General features: G+C 38.3%; 1 protein-coding gene across 6 annotated transcripts in view; it reads right to left on the bottom strand.

Annotated features, from left to right (window-relative positions):
• Positions 1-16,512, bottom strand: part of LOC145976668 (nephrin) — a 372,381-nt gene that overhangs the window by 42,122 nt on the left and 313,747 nt on the right. For all 6 annotated transcript variants that reach the window (XM_083107939.1, XM_083107938.1, XM_083107942.1 and 3 more), the window contains 3 exons: positions 12,017-12,225; positions 7,234-7,344; positions 5,229-5,435 (listed from right to left, as the gene is read on the bottom strand). In XM_083107939.1, coding sequence (XP_082964065.1) covers positions 5,229-5,435; positions 7,234-7,344; positions 12,017-12,225 — 527 coding nt within the window. The remainder of the gene's footprint in view (positions 1-5,228; positions 5,436-7,233; positions 7,345-12,016; positions 12,226-16,512) is intronic.

Here is a 16,512-nt window from a genome sequence, read left to right as displayed (position 1 = left end):
CATAAATCGCAGAGATCTGATCCAAACATGGCTCCCTTGATTTTTTTCATAGTACCAAAAGTCACTAAGTTGACGTTATGCTTGAATACAACAGTAATGTATAATTTGCTATAATGGTGCGCAAAATTTGAAAGATATGCAATGTAAGGTATTTTTTTTCTATAAAAGGAAAAGAGAGGAAGAAAAAAAGTGATATTTATTATATATGATAAAACACATTTCTATTTATCAGAAGAAATGAAGAACATCAGTTTCATCTTTATATCAATATAAAAAGATTCATTTCATTATAAAATATAAAACACTTTAAATTGATTTAAAAAATGTAAATTATTTACATGCAGCATTCTCTCTCTGTAATTCAGTTAAAAATATTTTCCACTTTTCTTCACATTCAATATTCTCCTTGAAATGTCACACGCAATCTCTATTTACGCCACAAATATTTTTATCCAATATTTTTTACCAATTAAAGAAAATCCAATCAATCATCAATTTAATGCATTTGACTCTATTCCGTTGTAGAATGTCGGTAGATCCTTCAGAGCAACAATATGATGAGATCTACGTAAATTTTCACAACCAGGAAATTGCATTTTCCCATCCATATCACGAAAGTCAACCTTCGCGACGTTAGGAGAATACTTTTCCGTCCATTCGCGATTCACCTCCATCCGACGAGCAGTCATGCAAATGCTCGAACGTATGTCCATTGAAATCGCACGACCAACCGGCGGGGATGAGAAGAAGGTGAGTCGGGGAAAGAGGGAAGGGTGGCTGGAGGGGGGTAAAGAGGTTAGAAAGCATAAAGTCGCGTGGAAATCGCTTTCGTTTGTCCATAAAAGGCGGCAGAGAGGCGGATGTAAGGCCGCATACCGATAATTCCACGGAGTGCTCCATGGAATTTATGAGGTTTAATCCTTTGCGGAATCCAAGAGAGGCGGCCCTCTTTTCCTCCGCCCTCCCCTCCTTCCCCCGATGCCACCGTGTACGGTAGTTTAAGAGGGTTGAGGATGATCTCGGCCTGACGATGAGGAGGAAAGAGGGAGGGGAGGGGAGGGGAGGGGAAGGCTGCACGCCGGAGACGAGTTCAAAGGTGTAGGAGGAAGAAAGCTCATCGCTCGTCTCGTCCTGCCTCGTGGCAAGAAAGAGCGAGCTTTAACGCCGAGCAATAAAACCCGTGGAGTGTCGTAATGCCTATATACGAATAATGCCCGCGAATATAATATCTTGAGAGATATGTAGATATACGCTGTGCATAGGCTGAAGATGCATTCCAGAAGAAAGGAGAGGGCGGAGGGCGAGGAAGGAAGAGAGGAACGGTGCGCTTATTTCCTGCGTTATTCGGCGAAACGTAAAGCGGAAATTAAAGCCGATAGACCGGTTAATGTCACGTGGCCCAGATAATTATGTACGTTCGTTTGACGTGTCCACCCCCCTTTGCATCGGTCCGAGGACATATTTACGTAACGGTTATATTGAATCGTTCCAGCGCGAGTTAGGTCGTCTGGCATCGGTGGTGATGAGGGAGAAGGGTTGCGGGGTCGCATCCAATATGCGATGCGACTCATTTCAGAGAATACGTGATAATTCGAGCGGAAAATTACTCGCGAGAACAAAACTATTGCGGTAGGTAGGGATAACCCGTGTTTAGTGTGTAAATATTTAAGTTACGACATCGGGTTGTACATGTCGTTGACGTTAATCGCGAATCAATCTTTGAATTGCGAATTTTATCACACGGAGTGTCGTCTGTGCTCTTATCATTCCGCCGATCACCGATAAACCACGCCTGAGATTCTTCCTCTCCACGCGCGATCTATTCGAGATCGATGGAAGTGCGAAAGTGCCGCTTAATGGATGCGCGGGATATAACTTTCTCGTATGTATCGCACTTTTTCACGAGCATCGTGCAAGCGCAGAGTCCGCAACTTTCTCGTCTAATTAAAAATAATTGAATGCAAAATCCGCTTTAATTCGCCAACTTTTAGACGGCTTGTGATAGCAGCTTGTAATTATGCGCGCGAGCTATATAAGACCCGCACTTCGCTAAAAGCGCTCGAGCGCTCTCGCGTTTTTACCATCGTCCCTTTATATTTTTACGAGTATGCATCGCTCGGTCATAACGGATATACGGCAAAAGATATGGGTGCTGAGTTTTTACGCCAAAAAGAGAGAGGCAGGAGGAGGGAGGGAAAGGCAAAAGAGAGAGGAACAATAAAAGGGAAAAAGGAAAAGAGAGAAAGAAAAGGAGCAAAATACTCTGTACGCGATTTCTTGTAATCAACATTAAGACACGGTATGCAACAATCTGCAGTGACATTTATCGATGCTCGTTGATCGTTATATTTTACGGAATCAATTCGCGAGCGTGAGCTATCAACGTTACAGTTCGCGAGTTCGTCGTTAATTCCTTAACGTCTTTTGCAACGAGTCGAGGAAGAGAAAATGCCCGTCTTATCGATCACATTGGCGGGTTCCTTCCTCATTTATCGTCGAGAGTACGCATTGTTCGGCAGGCTACCAAGTGCACCAACGATAAAAATTCACGCTGCTAATATATCGCGCAAGATATGCGTCTGGCACATCGCTAACGCACCATTATTCGCATATTCCGATGTGAAATTGTAAAACGCACACGCACGCACGCACGCTACGAAAATTAGATCTCCGTGAATTTAATTGAACGACCACCCACGCGCGCGCGCTGTTCTCGAATATTTGCTCGTAGACGCGCTAAAGGTAGATATATGATGAGATAATAATTGGACGGGGCTTGCGGGACATTCGCTCTTCCTCATCGTTCGTCGCGGTTGTCGCCATTAAGTGCACGCGTCCAATAAAAGAGATTCGGATGCGAGCAAAAAGAAAGATGGATTTTCGATAATTTCCCGAACGAAATCGATGTCCGTCGACATATCCGACTTCGCCTGATCTCGTAAATTCCATTCTTCCAATGAAAATCGCGTTTTTTCCGCGCGAGAGAGCATGCATTATCACTTTGCCGAAAAAAGTGTCTGCCAATCTTTTTATTGGCGTCATCCTATCGTGAATACGTATCATCGCTAATATTCCGCGTTTGTGTTTTTATAGTCGCTAGTCTTTAAATTGACGGTAATTTAATCATTCTTCACTTTGATCGAAAAGCCAAAAGTTTGATTTTTTTTTAACGCATGTTGTTTTTTTTCTCTTACGGCAAAAAGAGATTTTTCTCGCGAATTGCATCATAAAAGATGTAATTATGTCTTTTCTCTAAAGACTTACGCATTCGTAGATGTTCCGGCAAAAAGCTTTTTCCACTAAAACTATTAATTTTCTTTGTGAGCGAAGCGTTAGTAGCTTTCCGTGGAGGCGTCGCGAGGAATGGGAGGAATATTCGATTCTGAGAAGATAATAATAAGATCGTGACACTGTCGATGAGCATCGGCGAAATGGGGTGAGCCAATTTCAGATGCACTCCGCGAGAGAGTGATAAAGTCGGGGAAACCGCGATGACTTTTCGCGCGACCTCGGCTGACCCGAAAGAAGAATCCCCTCTCTGTTGGAATTTAATAAAAATCCGAAAGCTTCCGAAATCGAGCTCGCAGTTCGCCGTCTCGCCGAGGAACATTATGCGTTTCTACTCTCTCCTCGGTATGCATTGCCCTCTTCGATTTTATTTCGCTTTACTTTCTCCTTCCTTTCTTTTCGTCCTTTTCACTCTTTTTTGTCCTTTCCTTCCTTCATTCTATCTCCCTCATATTTCGTCGAGGAACGCATTTCATCTATCCCGAATAACTTTCAGACAAATTGCGTCGTCGAACGATACTTGGATACGCCATTTCGCGGGAGAATTGAGGTATTTGTTATAAATATTGGTAATACAACGCACGGTTTGTTATTCTGTCGACGGATCAATTGCATGTCGTCTCCCGGAAATTGCGGGGCTGGATCTCAATTTAGATTATTCTCATGCAAGAATATCATTACATGTATGTTACATTGTATATAAATTGCATGATATATTCAAATTGATGTTAAATTATACAGAATATTTGTATAATTTGATACCATATGTTAGACACTCTTTTTCTATATATCCCTTGACAAATAGATCGAATTTTTCTTAACGGAAATTTAAAGATAATTTTTTCGCTCTTTTTCAATTTTAAATATTCAATATTAAATATTTTCATAACTGAGCTCCAAATTAATTTTCAGTAAAATAAATTTCGCTCGAGAGATTAGTTAAAGATTGAATAAGTGTGAATGACGCATATACACTTTTATATAAAATCATGGAATAATCATGGAAAATTTTATCCACATCGGCAGAATGGCTACATTGTACTGTACAATTTTTTGATATCTTTCAATTAATATAAAACACATTATACATTAAAGAAATAAAAAAAGCCCCGTCCTATGGCGAATCTCGCGACAATTTTCAAAGAGAGACTTGTGTAAAATAATTTTTCCCTCTCCTTTTATCACTCGTGCCAAATGCGACATCCACTACACGCGACTGCAAAAATATTATAATGTTTATTGTAGAGACAATTGCAAAGATTCGCACAATCGAAATGAAATCGAAAATCGCGATCGTGTAAAAATCAAGTTAATTACACTTGTCATTGACCAAGGTTTTAATATTGCCCGGCAATTCTTCTTCGTGATCCGAAACTGGGAGAACGGAAACGCGAAATACCGTGGGAGAAAGAAGAAATCGGAAGCACGTGGGCTGCGGGATAAACGGGATTGTGCGGATCCGAAGCCGCGGCCGGGCCGAGAGGCCGGGTTAAATACTTTCCCGCTTCGGTATTCAGCTTCGTTTACTCGACAACGCAGAGATTTTCCCTTTGGTACAATTCGCAAATGCATTCCTTTTACGCCGATTCACAGAGGGAAAGAGAAGCGGGCATGGATCGATTGTACCCTTTGGATTTATCCTCCTGAGAGACCGCGGGCGGTGTTACACTTTGTAACTACGGTGCAACAATGGAACTACGAAGCTTTACGAGTTTCAGTTATCTGTGCCTCAAGCTTTGCGCTCTGCAAGAAGAGCATTCTTAATATTTTGTAATTTAATAATGTAAACACTTTATACTTTTTCTCTTTATACACATTATGATATTATTATTTACGTAAATTTATTCAGGAAAAAGCTGCGTGTCAAGAAATAACGCATCGAGGCAAAATCGGTTTCCAATTTACAGAGAAATACTCGTTGAAAAAAATGTAATACTTACGATGCATTTCAATAGCTACCGACGCTGACACGGGTTGACTGATGTTGTTGTTGGATGCTTGACATTCGAACACCGCGTGAAGATCCGCTCTTGACAATTCGCTGACGATAAGCGTGTTCCTACGAACATCATGGGAATCCCCCGACTCATCCTTAGAGTCTAAAACCGTCTCTCCGCGCCACCATATCACTGTAGGTTGGGGGTGACCTGAGAAGAAATGTCGTCAAATTTATTTATCAGTTTAGAAGAAAATACGAGCGATATAGGGAATTTAGTATTGAAAGAAATTTGAAGAATACGTTGCTATTAAAATTCAATAATATTTTTAACTTTATTTATTATTTTTATCTATCACACATTCTCCGCAACAACGATATATAGATTACTAATAATACATTAATTAATGATATATCGCGCGTTTAAAATAGAAATAGAAATACTACCTTTGGTTTTCTGCAGTGTCAATGGATATATTACAATTAGACGCATAAAAATAAAATTAATTATGATATCTCTTTAGGGATTTCCCTATTTTAAATGTTCTCCATTATAAATTTAATTATCATATCGAATATTGCAAGTTTCTGAAAAACATATTGTTAATTAAAAAGTTAATTAAACGAAAATAATTTGGCCAAAAGTACAGAATAATATCTTTCATGATATCATTTTCCATAAATTTGGGACGTAAAAGAATAAATGGGGCAAACGATGTATTTGTCATTTATATATTTAGCTTTAAGCTTTTTAATATATTTAGCTCTCGAGAATATTCATGAGAGCTTAGAGACCGTAATACTTTTCGACACAAAAACTATCCGCAATATTTCGGCATATCTGCAACATCGGTGCAATGTATCGTTCACCCCTTTCCCTGCTGTCTCCCCTGCACGTTTCTCCTTTACTATTTCTTCGCGAACGATCGCCATGCGTATAGATACGTACGTATACACTCATCTACCCTTCGCCCGCTCTACATCGGGTACAGGCTTCGCGATACGCGTTAATTCATAATTCATAATGGTCGTTGCGTGCGGATAATCCCCGAGGGTGAATATCCCGTTAAAGGGAGGCGGCGAGTCGACGAGGCGGTCTAGCTTATGTGCCGGAGCGACCTCATTATTTTTTACCGGACCTATTTTCGTTCAGAAGGGACAAGCAGAAAAACACGCGGCGACGAGCGGAGGGAGAGAGAGAGAGAGAGAGAGAGAGGGGCAGTTGTAGGAGGAGAATGGAATTGTAGGCAGAGTGGTAGAGTGGATAAGAGTTGTATAGCTCTGTCGTATCCCTCGGGTGGCGGCATGCGAGGTAATAAAAATAAATTTATTATCGTTATTGCCCCTAGTCTTGCCGGCACATCGGCGCGCGTCCGGATATTAAAATGTAATAGAATAAAGGGGAACGTTGAGCGCGAATGCATGCACTATGACTATCGCTAAAGTACTGGACGCTTTGTCGAAGCGTTTAACAATCTGGATAATGGTACCTCCTATAATTCCGCGTATTTACGCGGAAGATAAAGGAAAATCTAAACAATGACAAAGCATCTAAACAATGATGATATCCGGATTATTGTCCTTCACGAGGATTCAGAATTTCGTGATACAATGGTAAACGAGCTATTATGATAATTATGCAATATCAGAGAGAGAATCATCCGATATAATAAAAATTAAATAAGCACATGCAACGAAAAGAGAATAAATCGCTGAATCTGGAATTTAAAAAATTTGGTGACGTCAAGGTTTCAAAAAATGTCTTTTTAATTAGGCGTTACAGCTAAGAATAACACGACTCCGTTTTATAGGATAAACTGGATCGCGGTTGTTTTATATACGAGAGCGAGATAATGTTGTTGAATCAAAAGAGCGTATATTTCCATCGCTCGTACCAATTATTTTATCAATTCGCGGCGTATTCATGTCACTTTTAAGACGATTTTGAAAGAAAATAATCGGGTGTATTTTTATTCAACCTCTCTCTCGTTATAGAAAGTAGGGCTTACCCCCAAAAACGTAGCAGTGCAGTCTCATGTCTCCGCCTTCTTCGTAAGGTCCGGCGACCGTCGAGACGGCATTTCCCTGTTCGTCGATAATATTTGGTTTCTGCGGTGGTACTGTAACAAGAAGAAAAAAAAGTGAGATAAAGTGTCACGTCCCGACGATGCGTAATAAGGACAAATTTTAGGTCAATGATTCTTAAAGAACGAAATTTATAAATACATTCGTTTAACACGAATTTTTTACTTATCGATCACATGTGTCAAGGGTAAAATATATTCGGAGTTTCATAAAATTATACGATTTTGATATTTCTTCTTTATGTCATTATACTCGTATTTTTAGTGATATCATCTTTTCTTATAGCGCGACATATATTAGTCGTGCAATATATAGCATTATATAATTACTAATGTAAAAACTAATTAACTAATGTGATAACTTGATAAATATTTAATCGCACTACTTTCTCAAGTTTTCACTTTCTGCATCGCGAAAAAATAATTGCAAAAAATAACGTAAGAAATATCCTTGCTACAAAATTTTTGACACGCTTATACGTTTGCTATAGCATGCGATTATACAGATACAGTTGGCGTAGCCAATCGTTCGAGTGGCTTCGAGTTTGACCGCCCCTGACATCGCTACGAGCTATTTAAGCGCAGATAGGAAACTTTCCATGTAAGTCAGCGGCGTCCGGGGAGGAGTAATTCACGATACTCGTGCCACGAACACCGCACGAATAGTCGGACAAGCAGGTGTACAGGTGTTACAGGTAACCGCTTGAAACTCGTACTCGAGCGAGCGAGCCAACACGAAGGCCATTCGCGGCTTTCGTGGAGTAGTTTGGTGAACACTCGAATTCGAGAGACGGGATAAGGTATAGTGCGAAAAAAAGAGAGAAGATGAACGTCTTTCGAGAGATACTCCCTACATGTCATGCAAGTGAAAATTAATATATGTATATAAAAAATTAATATGAAGCTCTTTTTATATCGCGCGTTTCTCTGACCCATCATTCAGGCTTTACACGAGCGAGGGATGCCTTTCAAATTGATATCAGCTGCGATCCTTTCAAGATAGTTTGCAACCTCTTATTATGTCGGTGTAATTCGGTACACCCATCGCGCGCGCAATAAAGCATTTTGCGTGCAAGGAAACAATGCGCCGCGAGGTATCAAAAGGGCACGTAAGGGGGAGGTCATGCGGGGATCGTGTATAGCTTAGCTCCGACGTACGGCTGGGGTGTGGGCCTATCGTGGCGTGTAAACGCTGGCAATTGAATATCGGAAATAGCGGCGTGTTGGAACGTCAGAAGGTGAGTAGCGGGCGTATTGCCTCGAAGATAGGCTGCAGTCGCGGTCGGGATGTCGGATGTCCGTCCAAACGAAACGGGCTGCCCTATGAAAATTCACGATGGCGAACGAGATCTCGGACGGAATCGATCGTTAACGCGACCCGATTCCACAGAAGATATACGGTCATAATACGATACACTTTTTAATTGATATATATTATACAATTTTTTGATAACATTTTTTGATGAAGATCTTGAACAATCGAGTTGCCTTTTTTTTCTTCTTCTTCTTCTTTTTATTATTATTATTTTACACGTAATTAAAGACACGACTTTACAGGCTATAATGACCTTACATACCTCGTATAACGAGTTAAAGAGTTCAACCGTTCTACTTTATAATTACTCTCACGAACACACGGACACGTGTCCGAGCAGGACAAATTGAAGCGGTGAACCGGATAGGAAATAAACCGGATTAACATGGACGCGCCGAGTTAAGCCGTCGGTCACGATACCGTGCAAGTGAGAAAGTCCCGACGTGAAAACGTTATCCGATACCATCTGGAAATAGCGACGAGTGAAGCACCTCTGAAAGTAGGATTATATCCGTATCCTCTATCTATATTTTATATCGAGTATAATCGATACATTAGCGGATCCTTTGGTATTAACCGCAGCCACTCTTCCCTTAATACCTGCTAAATATCAGCTTTACATATGGACGATCGTTCGAAACGTACGCGAATTAAATTATCAAAATCCGTATTGACAAAATACTTGAACTCTGCAAGCATTGCGGATTATAATCTATTACACGAGGATATGATGGGACTATATTTTGTACATTTAGAAATGTAATGTATCATTATAATATCGAATGATTAAACGTAATCCATACGGTAAGCTCAATACGAGCGATCTTTTCCGATCCATATTTAAATTAATCAGAAAACAAAATTTTTGACGATACAAGAATGATGAATCGGAGCAGAATTATACATATGAGATAAAAATAATAAGAATCAACTTTCCGATCCATATTTAAATTAATCAGAAAACAAAGTTTTTGACGATACAAGAACGATGAATCGGAGCAAAATTATACATATGAGATAAAAATAATAAGAATCAACTTTTAATTTATCGTGTTCTAAAATAAAAGTTCTCCGTTCAGAAAAGAAGTTAAAGTTAGTGTGCTACGTAACTAATTTACTATTTAGGAGATTTCTCTGTAACAATTAAATTATTAATTCACTTTCAATTTTTATTTAATACAATGATAATTTCGTTCAATATTTTGTAATATATATGTCGTAATGTATTTTATTAATTTCTACGAAGCTTGAGAAATGGTGTTTGTAACATTTCTCTCACTGGCGACTGGTTTCCATTGTTCACGAACTTTGTGGAAGAACCAGGACATTTCCAACGAACATTTTCGCGTGACAAATGATATGCTGGAATTTAACGAGTTAATTTGTAGCACCTAAGTTTCAACATTGGCGGGAGTTGATGTGCCCTCGCAAATTATGATGTTTGGTACGTGACACGGAAGAGGAATAGTTAGAGCGTATCGTTTCCGGATGCGAGTATATTTCGAAAATACGAAGATACATTTCTGCAGCAGGATGAGCGTCGCAAGGACAAGTAACCGCAATTAAATCGCGCTGCTCCAAGAGTTAAGCTCTTTTCACGCGAGATCCTTGTCAGAGAATTCAGTCATCAATCTGTCAACTGGAAATATGCACTAGTTGTACCTGGTAGCTTGTTTCCTTTTTCCAATCCTTGCGCACATTTTGTCCCGATTCCGAATATCTTACTCGAAAATCAAATTTGTTCTTTTACGTAAAAAACGTGACGTCAAATATAATATATAGAGACAGATAAGAGACATAAATATATATTAATCGTGTATTTATCGTGGAATGATATCGTTCCGGCGACGAGTATTTCGTACGAAAAAGTATTTTTATCTCTCAATCTAACAGTAAGATTCCTCAGGGGAATGACCGCGCTAGTAGTTTTTTCCGAAGGGTTACTACGTGAAACGAACATCCAGTAAATTGAGGAATCATGTAACGAAGTTTCTTTCCTGGAAAAGCGCTCTCTCTCTTTGCACGATCGCCGAAAGAAATGTCCAGTTTCAAAGTGGACGTTGCTTTTGAAAAATCTCGTCTCTTTCCAGGATACATTAAGCTTTTCGAAGTGCATAGTCGAAGCAGCGCTTTAAACGAGGATCAAACGTCTTTTGTGACAGGTAAATGGTGTTGCTACAACGATTACGAGAAAGGAAGACAAAAGAAACGTGAATTGTAATATAAAAAAGATACTATGCAAGAAATTCTTTTCTTACGATTTCTTTTCTTAGATAAAGAGATATATCTTTTCCGATATCCTTTTTCAATAATTTTTCTTTTGAATATTACCTAATGACAGTCGCAGGGTGAAGTCAGCAATTTTAAAATGACTATGAATAAAAGTAAAGTACAATAGAAATTATTTCTTTAGTTGTATTAAAAAAATGAAAGAAAACAACATAATATTAGAAATATATTTTTTCATTGAATATAATATATATTAGGTTCATTAATAAAAAAGATTTACCGATTAACTTAATGATTTTTTAAATGTCTCGTTTAATCAAAATTAATCTAATTTAACACGTACATCAAGAATAATAGATAGAGATGTGATACAGAATGATATAGAATATGAAAAACGCGAGACAGCCAACAGACACAATGAAGATTATGTATTTAACTATCCCAACTATGTGAAACTGACTAATGGAATTTGCTTGCATACTGTTTTCCGTTGAACATGTATTTTCACGAATCGTGCGTAATAGAATTCTATCGAAGTTCTACCGCCGTGATCGATAAATTATAATTTGGATGATAATAACGTTTATCATTATTTTAACATTCTTCAATAATTGCAATATAAAATTATTTATTATTACATACAAATATATTTTATATAATTATGTATTATATGAGATATATAATATGTAATGTGAAAAGAGCAATTTATTCATGCGATTATTCGCATTAATCGATTCGTTTTGAGTTTCTGAAATATTAACGGGGATTAATTTCCTGCTGCACGCATTGATTGAACTCGCTTTGAAAAATGATAAAAGTTTCAATAATCGCTATAAAGTAAGTTATTAGTTTCGACAATTTAATGTAAATTATGTTGACTTTTGCAAGATTAAGTAATTTTTAATTAAATGGAAAATCAAATTAATTATAAAATTACGATTAATTACGAATTATTGGGAATGTAATAACTTTATACTGCTTATCATTAATACTTATTATTTCTCTTTTACAGAACATGTTAATTAAATTGTCAAAATTTAAAAGTAAAGAAGAGAATGATTAACATATTATTTTGTATCATATCATTCGTATGTAGATTCTTGAACAAAATTTTTGTCGATGTATAGTTTGGAAATGAGATATATACTTAATTAGGATACACACCTATCACTGTCAGTTGAATTCTGGAGTTTCTAGTCGGACTTGTGGTAAAGTCCACTCGGCACCTGTATTCGCCTTCGTCCTCTTCCTGTATATGATTAACGCTCAACGTCGCTGGTTCCGTTGTTGTCCTGAAGTACGCCCGATTGTTAAGATATTCTTTATCCTGCCAATGCGATGCTTTGTCCGAGTGTTTCCCGCGTATATCGTAACTGAAACAAATATTTTCATTTTATTTCCTTCGCTTGTCGTAGATACAAGAATATTCGACTCGTCATAAATATAATATCGCAAAATGAATTTGGTACATGCAGCAGATATATAAGTATGAGAAAGTACAAAAAACAAAGTGAGAAAGATAAGACCTCGGATATTCTAAAAAACAACATACGAATAATATTGTTTGTGAGCATAAATAACATTTAAGAGATATCGAAACAATTATTTAATCTTCATAATCTTTAACCATATATTACATATGTTATAATGAAAAATTAAGAGATTGTGTGTGTATTAATATAAAAATTTTGTGATGCAATGGCTAAGTTCTTGTGACGATGAAATTTTTGGACTCAGATATTTCATATTAAACTTGTAAATTTTAAATCTGTATTGTTCAAAATATTTCACTGAAACAAATTACTTTTTTCGCAGACATATTTAAATATTTCTACGCATTCCTATATAACAGGATTAATAAAAAAATTAATTTTTCAAAAAATTTATAAAACTCAGAGAGAGAGAGAGAGAGAGAGAGAATGTGTGTAGTGTTTGCAATATGAAATATTCTCTCGTATACTATAAGTGAAAATTGTATCACGAATAACATGTCCAGGCATGACTGCACCATGTGTCGTTTTATGTTTTTTGCGTCGGGAATAGGTAGTGGATCGCGATGAAAAATAAAGTGAAGCAAATACAAAACTTCAGAAATAATATCGCGACATAAAACGAGAGAATTTCGTTAATTTCCCTACTCTTTAATATGTTGAATGCTTCGTGAATATTTGACGCAGGCGGGCAAGTTGGATAATAGATGAGACATGTGACATATAGTAGAGAGTATAATTTCGTTAATTAATTTAATACGATATGTGTGTGCCCGCTTTTGTAAGATAAACTTTACATTTAAAACTTTGCACACTAAATATGTACCAAAAACTGTAATATATTTAATTAAATATAAATCTAGTCGTAAAAAAATTCCATTATTTCTGTCTTTCTTTACCACATATATATTACAGAACAAAGAGAGATTCGTTTCTAAATTATTTTTTATACAATTTTATAGTATGGAGCTTTTATACACACACACACATGTACGAGGGTGGTTTGAAAAGTCCGTGCAAAGTCAGAGAGATGGCATCACTGGTGTGTATCGAGGTTATTTTCAGTTAGTAGCATCTCTTGGAAGAACACACACCAAGTTTCAGCCAGATCGGTCTATTTCTCTCCGTGTTTGGCGTTCGTTTGAATCGAGGAAGTCGAGTGATTTCCAAAAAATGGATGAAAGAGAATTTGGCCGCAAAATTGATGAAGTTAAGGTTCCAATTATTCTCCAGATTTGGCTCTCTCGACTACTACTTGTTCCCCAATATGAAGAAATAGCTGGCGGGAAGGAGATTTTATTCAAACGAGGTGATTGCGGAAACGAACGCCTATTTTGCAGAGTTGGACCAATCCTATTATTCGTAAGGGATCAACAAACTGGAGCAGCGTTGAACAAAGTGTATAAGTCTAAAAGAAGACTACGTTGAAAAATAAAAAAGGTTTATCCCGAAAAATTAAGTAGTTTTCATTTATGCACGGACTTTTCAAACCACCCTCGTATGCACGAGCGACTCGATATTTTTCAGAAAATTCAAAATCACATCTCTCCCTTCATCTTTTATAAAAATGATCATTTCCGCTAATTTTACATTCGAACGTACCCTGTTGTCGCGTCGACGACACAGAAAAAGAATCACCGCCGAGTTGTGCACTCGAGGTGTTAATTAAGAATGTATCGGCCAGCCGGTCGTCCTCCATACTCGAGCACACCGGGGAGGAAGCCGCGCTGCGACCGTCCAGACGGACGCTTCACCGCAGATCGCCCCGCGGTGCGACTCAACCCCCGCATACCTCTCGCCACCCCCTTCCCTCGGGACATCGGGAGAGCATCGAATTTGCGGAAATACCACGAGTGCCTCGCCTGGTACCAGATTCGGCCGCGCGTACGGACGTACCGGGGGAGGAGAACGCGGGGGAGCTAAATGGTACGGCCAGGGCGCCAGCGGGGGAATCGGGCAGGCGAGGGGGAAAAGGGGGCGGGTGGAGGGGCGCCGTTGTACATTCCTCCGGTGTATTACGAGCCGGTACACCCGCCAGCTGGCGAAGCGTGTACCGTCGTCCGAGAGTACGATCGCATGCTCTCTCATATGCCGAACAACAACGCGATGCGGTACTTCCGCGGACGCATTCCCTAGCTGGCTGCATCCAACACGTGCGTCGGCGTAACACGTGTATGCACGCGCACTTACACACACGCGTGCGCGCGTACATTTCGTACGGAAGAGGAGGAGGTAGAAGGTAGAAGTTCACCGAAACAGAGAAGTTGACGCAATAGCGCGAGCCAAATGTTAAAGCGAGAAACTGCCCTCTTACATATATACATATATACATATACAAAATATATACATATATACATACACAATATATACAGGGTGGCTCATTTTAATCCATCCAGTCGAATATCTCGAAAACCAAGCCCAGGAGAGAAAAATGTTTCAGACAAAAGTTGTTTGGTTTCGAGGGGGACATAAGATGGTACCATTGGTTTGACCTTGAAGAGTTATTTGAAGGTCACATGAAGGTTACCTTCAATTTCTTAAATGGAACCTACTATTTGTCATTGCATATTCTTGTAGCTTATCTCGAGAGCTTTCCAAAACACTATAATTAAGTACCTTTTCGTTAAGTACTTTTTGAGTTATGAGGCTTGAAATAATTTCTTAATTTTACATAAACCGTAAAATATCTTGTAAAATATTCATTTTTCGATTATCCTACCTTAATACTTTTACGTACAAAATAATGAGAGAAATCAATTGGTGTAAAGAAAACACATAGTTGTTTTGAAGAAAAAATATGTAATTTGCAATTAACAATTCCACATTTTTTCTTAAAAACAACTATGTGTTTTCTTTACTCCAATTGATTCCTCTCATTATTTTGTACATAAAAATATTAAGGTAAGATAATCGAAAAATGAATATTTTACAAGATATTTTACGGTTTATGTAAAATTAAGAAATTATTTCAAGCCTCATAACTCAAAAAGTACTTAACGAAAAGGTACTTAATTATAGTGTTTTGGAAAGCTCTCGAGATAAGCTACAAGAATGTGCAAAAATATATAGGGTGTTCCGTTTAAAAAAATTGAAGTGACCTTCACGTGACCTTCAAATGACTCTTCAAGGTCAAACCAATGGTACCATCTTATGGCCCCCTCGAAACCAAACAATTTTTGTCTGAAACATTTTTCTCTCCCGGGCTTGGTTTTCGAGATATTCGACTGGATGGATTAAAATGGATCACCCTGTATATATATATATATATATATATATATATATATATATATATATATTTAGTTAGCGTATGTGCACCGGCAGGGCAGTGTCGAGAGATGGGGGTTCCAAACAACTGGGTGGTTGCTAGATAGGCCAGCAGAAACGATTACTTATACAGCACGGCGCGCCAGCAAATTGCACCGCACGTAGTACGTCGTTCGAAAGTTACAGGGTGCCGTAAGGACGCACGAGCGACGGTACCACGACCTGAGGAATGGCGTACACATTACCTCTTAAATTTGTCAAGGATATATGTATAGCAATGGTTATTAAGATAAACGCGCACCTTCTACATCTTCTTTTTGACATGCATTTATCTGACGAGAAATTGAATAAATTAAAAAAAATAATTTCTTGTGAAAATATTTAAATTAGCTCAATTTATAGAGAAACATTGAGCTTCTCGAGTGCGTGAAGAAAAGGAGAAGAATTAATGGCACAATAATTATTACGATTAATATGCTAGATTGTACTTTAATCAAGCACGTAATATGCGTAAGGATATATGCTTGACTATCGATATTGCAACGCATTGCAATGTCGTGTTAACGACGTTGCACGTGATACACAGCAAGCGTACAACAGATTAGTGGTCGGACGTTCATATCGGGACGTGGTTATGCCTGTCATAAGCCAGGGCGACCAATTATAGCACAACATCTCTGCGCTCTCCATCAGAACATAGTACGTAACGTTTCCGGTTGCTCCGTGTAGGTACTCTACGAGAAAGTTGGCCGAGAGTTTGAAATCAATCTCGCGCGTAAGCAAAATACACGTTGGGACTTTGTAATGAAAAGCCAACCTACATTTGCGTTGTGAGGTAAAGTGAATTTTACATTGCTAAATATTGTTTTCATATCTTGGGAATTAATATTCATTCAAGAAAATAAT

Source organism: Camponotus vicinus, unplaced genomic scaffold, assembly GCF_025532165.1.
Source record: "Camponotus vicinus isolate PSW18456_S1 unplaced genomic scaffold, iyCamVici1.0 SCAF_9, whole genome shotgun sequence".
Classification (NCBI taxonomy): domain Eukaryota; kingdom Metazoa; phylum Arthropoda; class Insecta; order Hymenoptera; family Formicidae; genus Camponotus; species Camponotus vicinus.
This window is presented reverse-complemented; position numbering and strand designations above follow the sequence as displayed.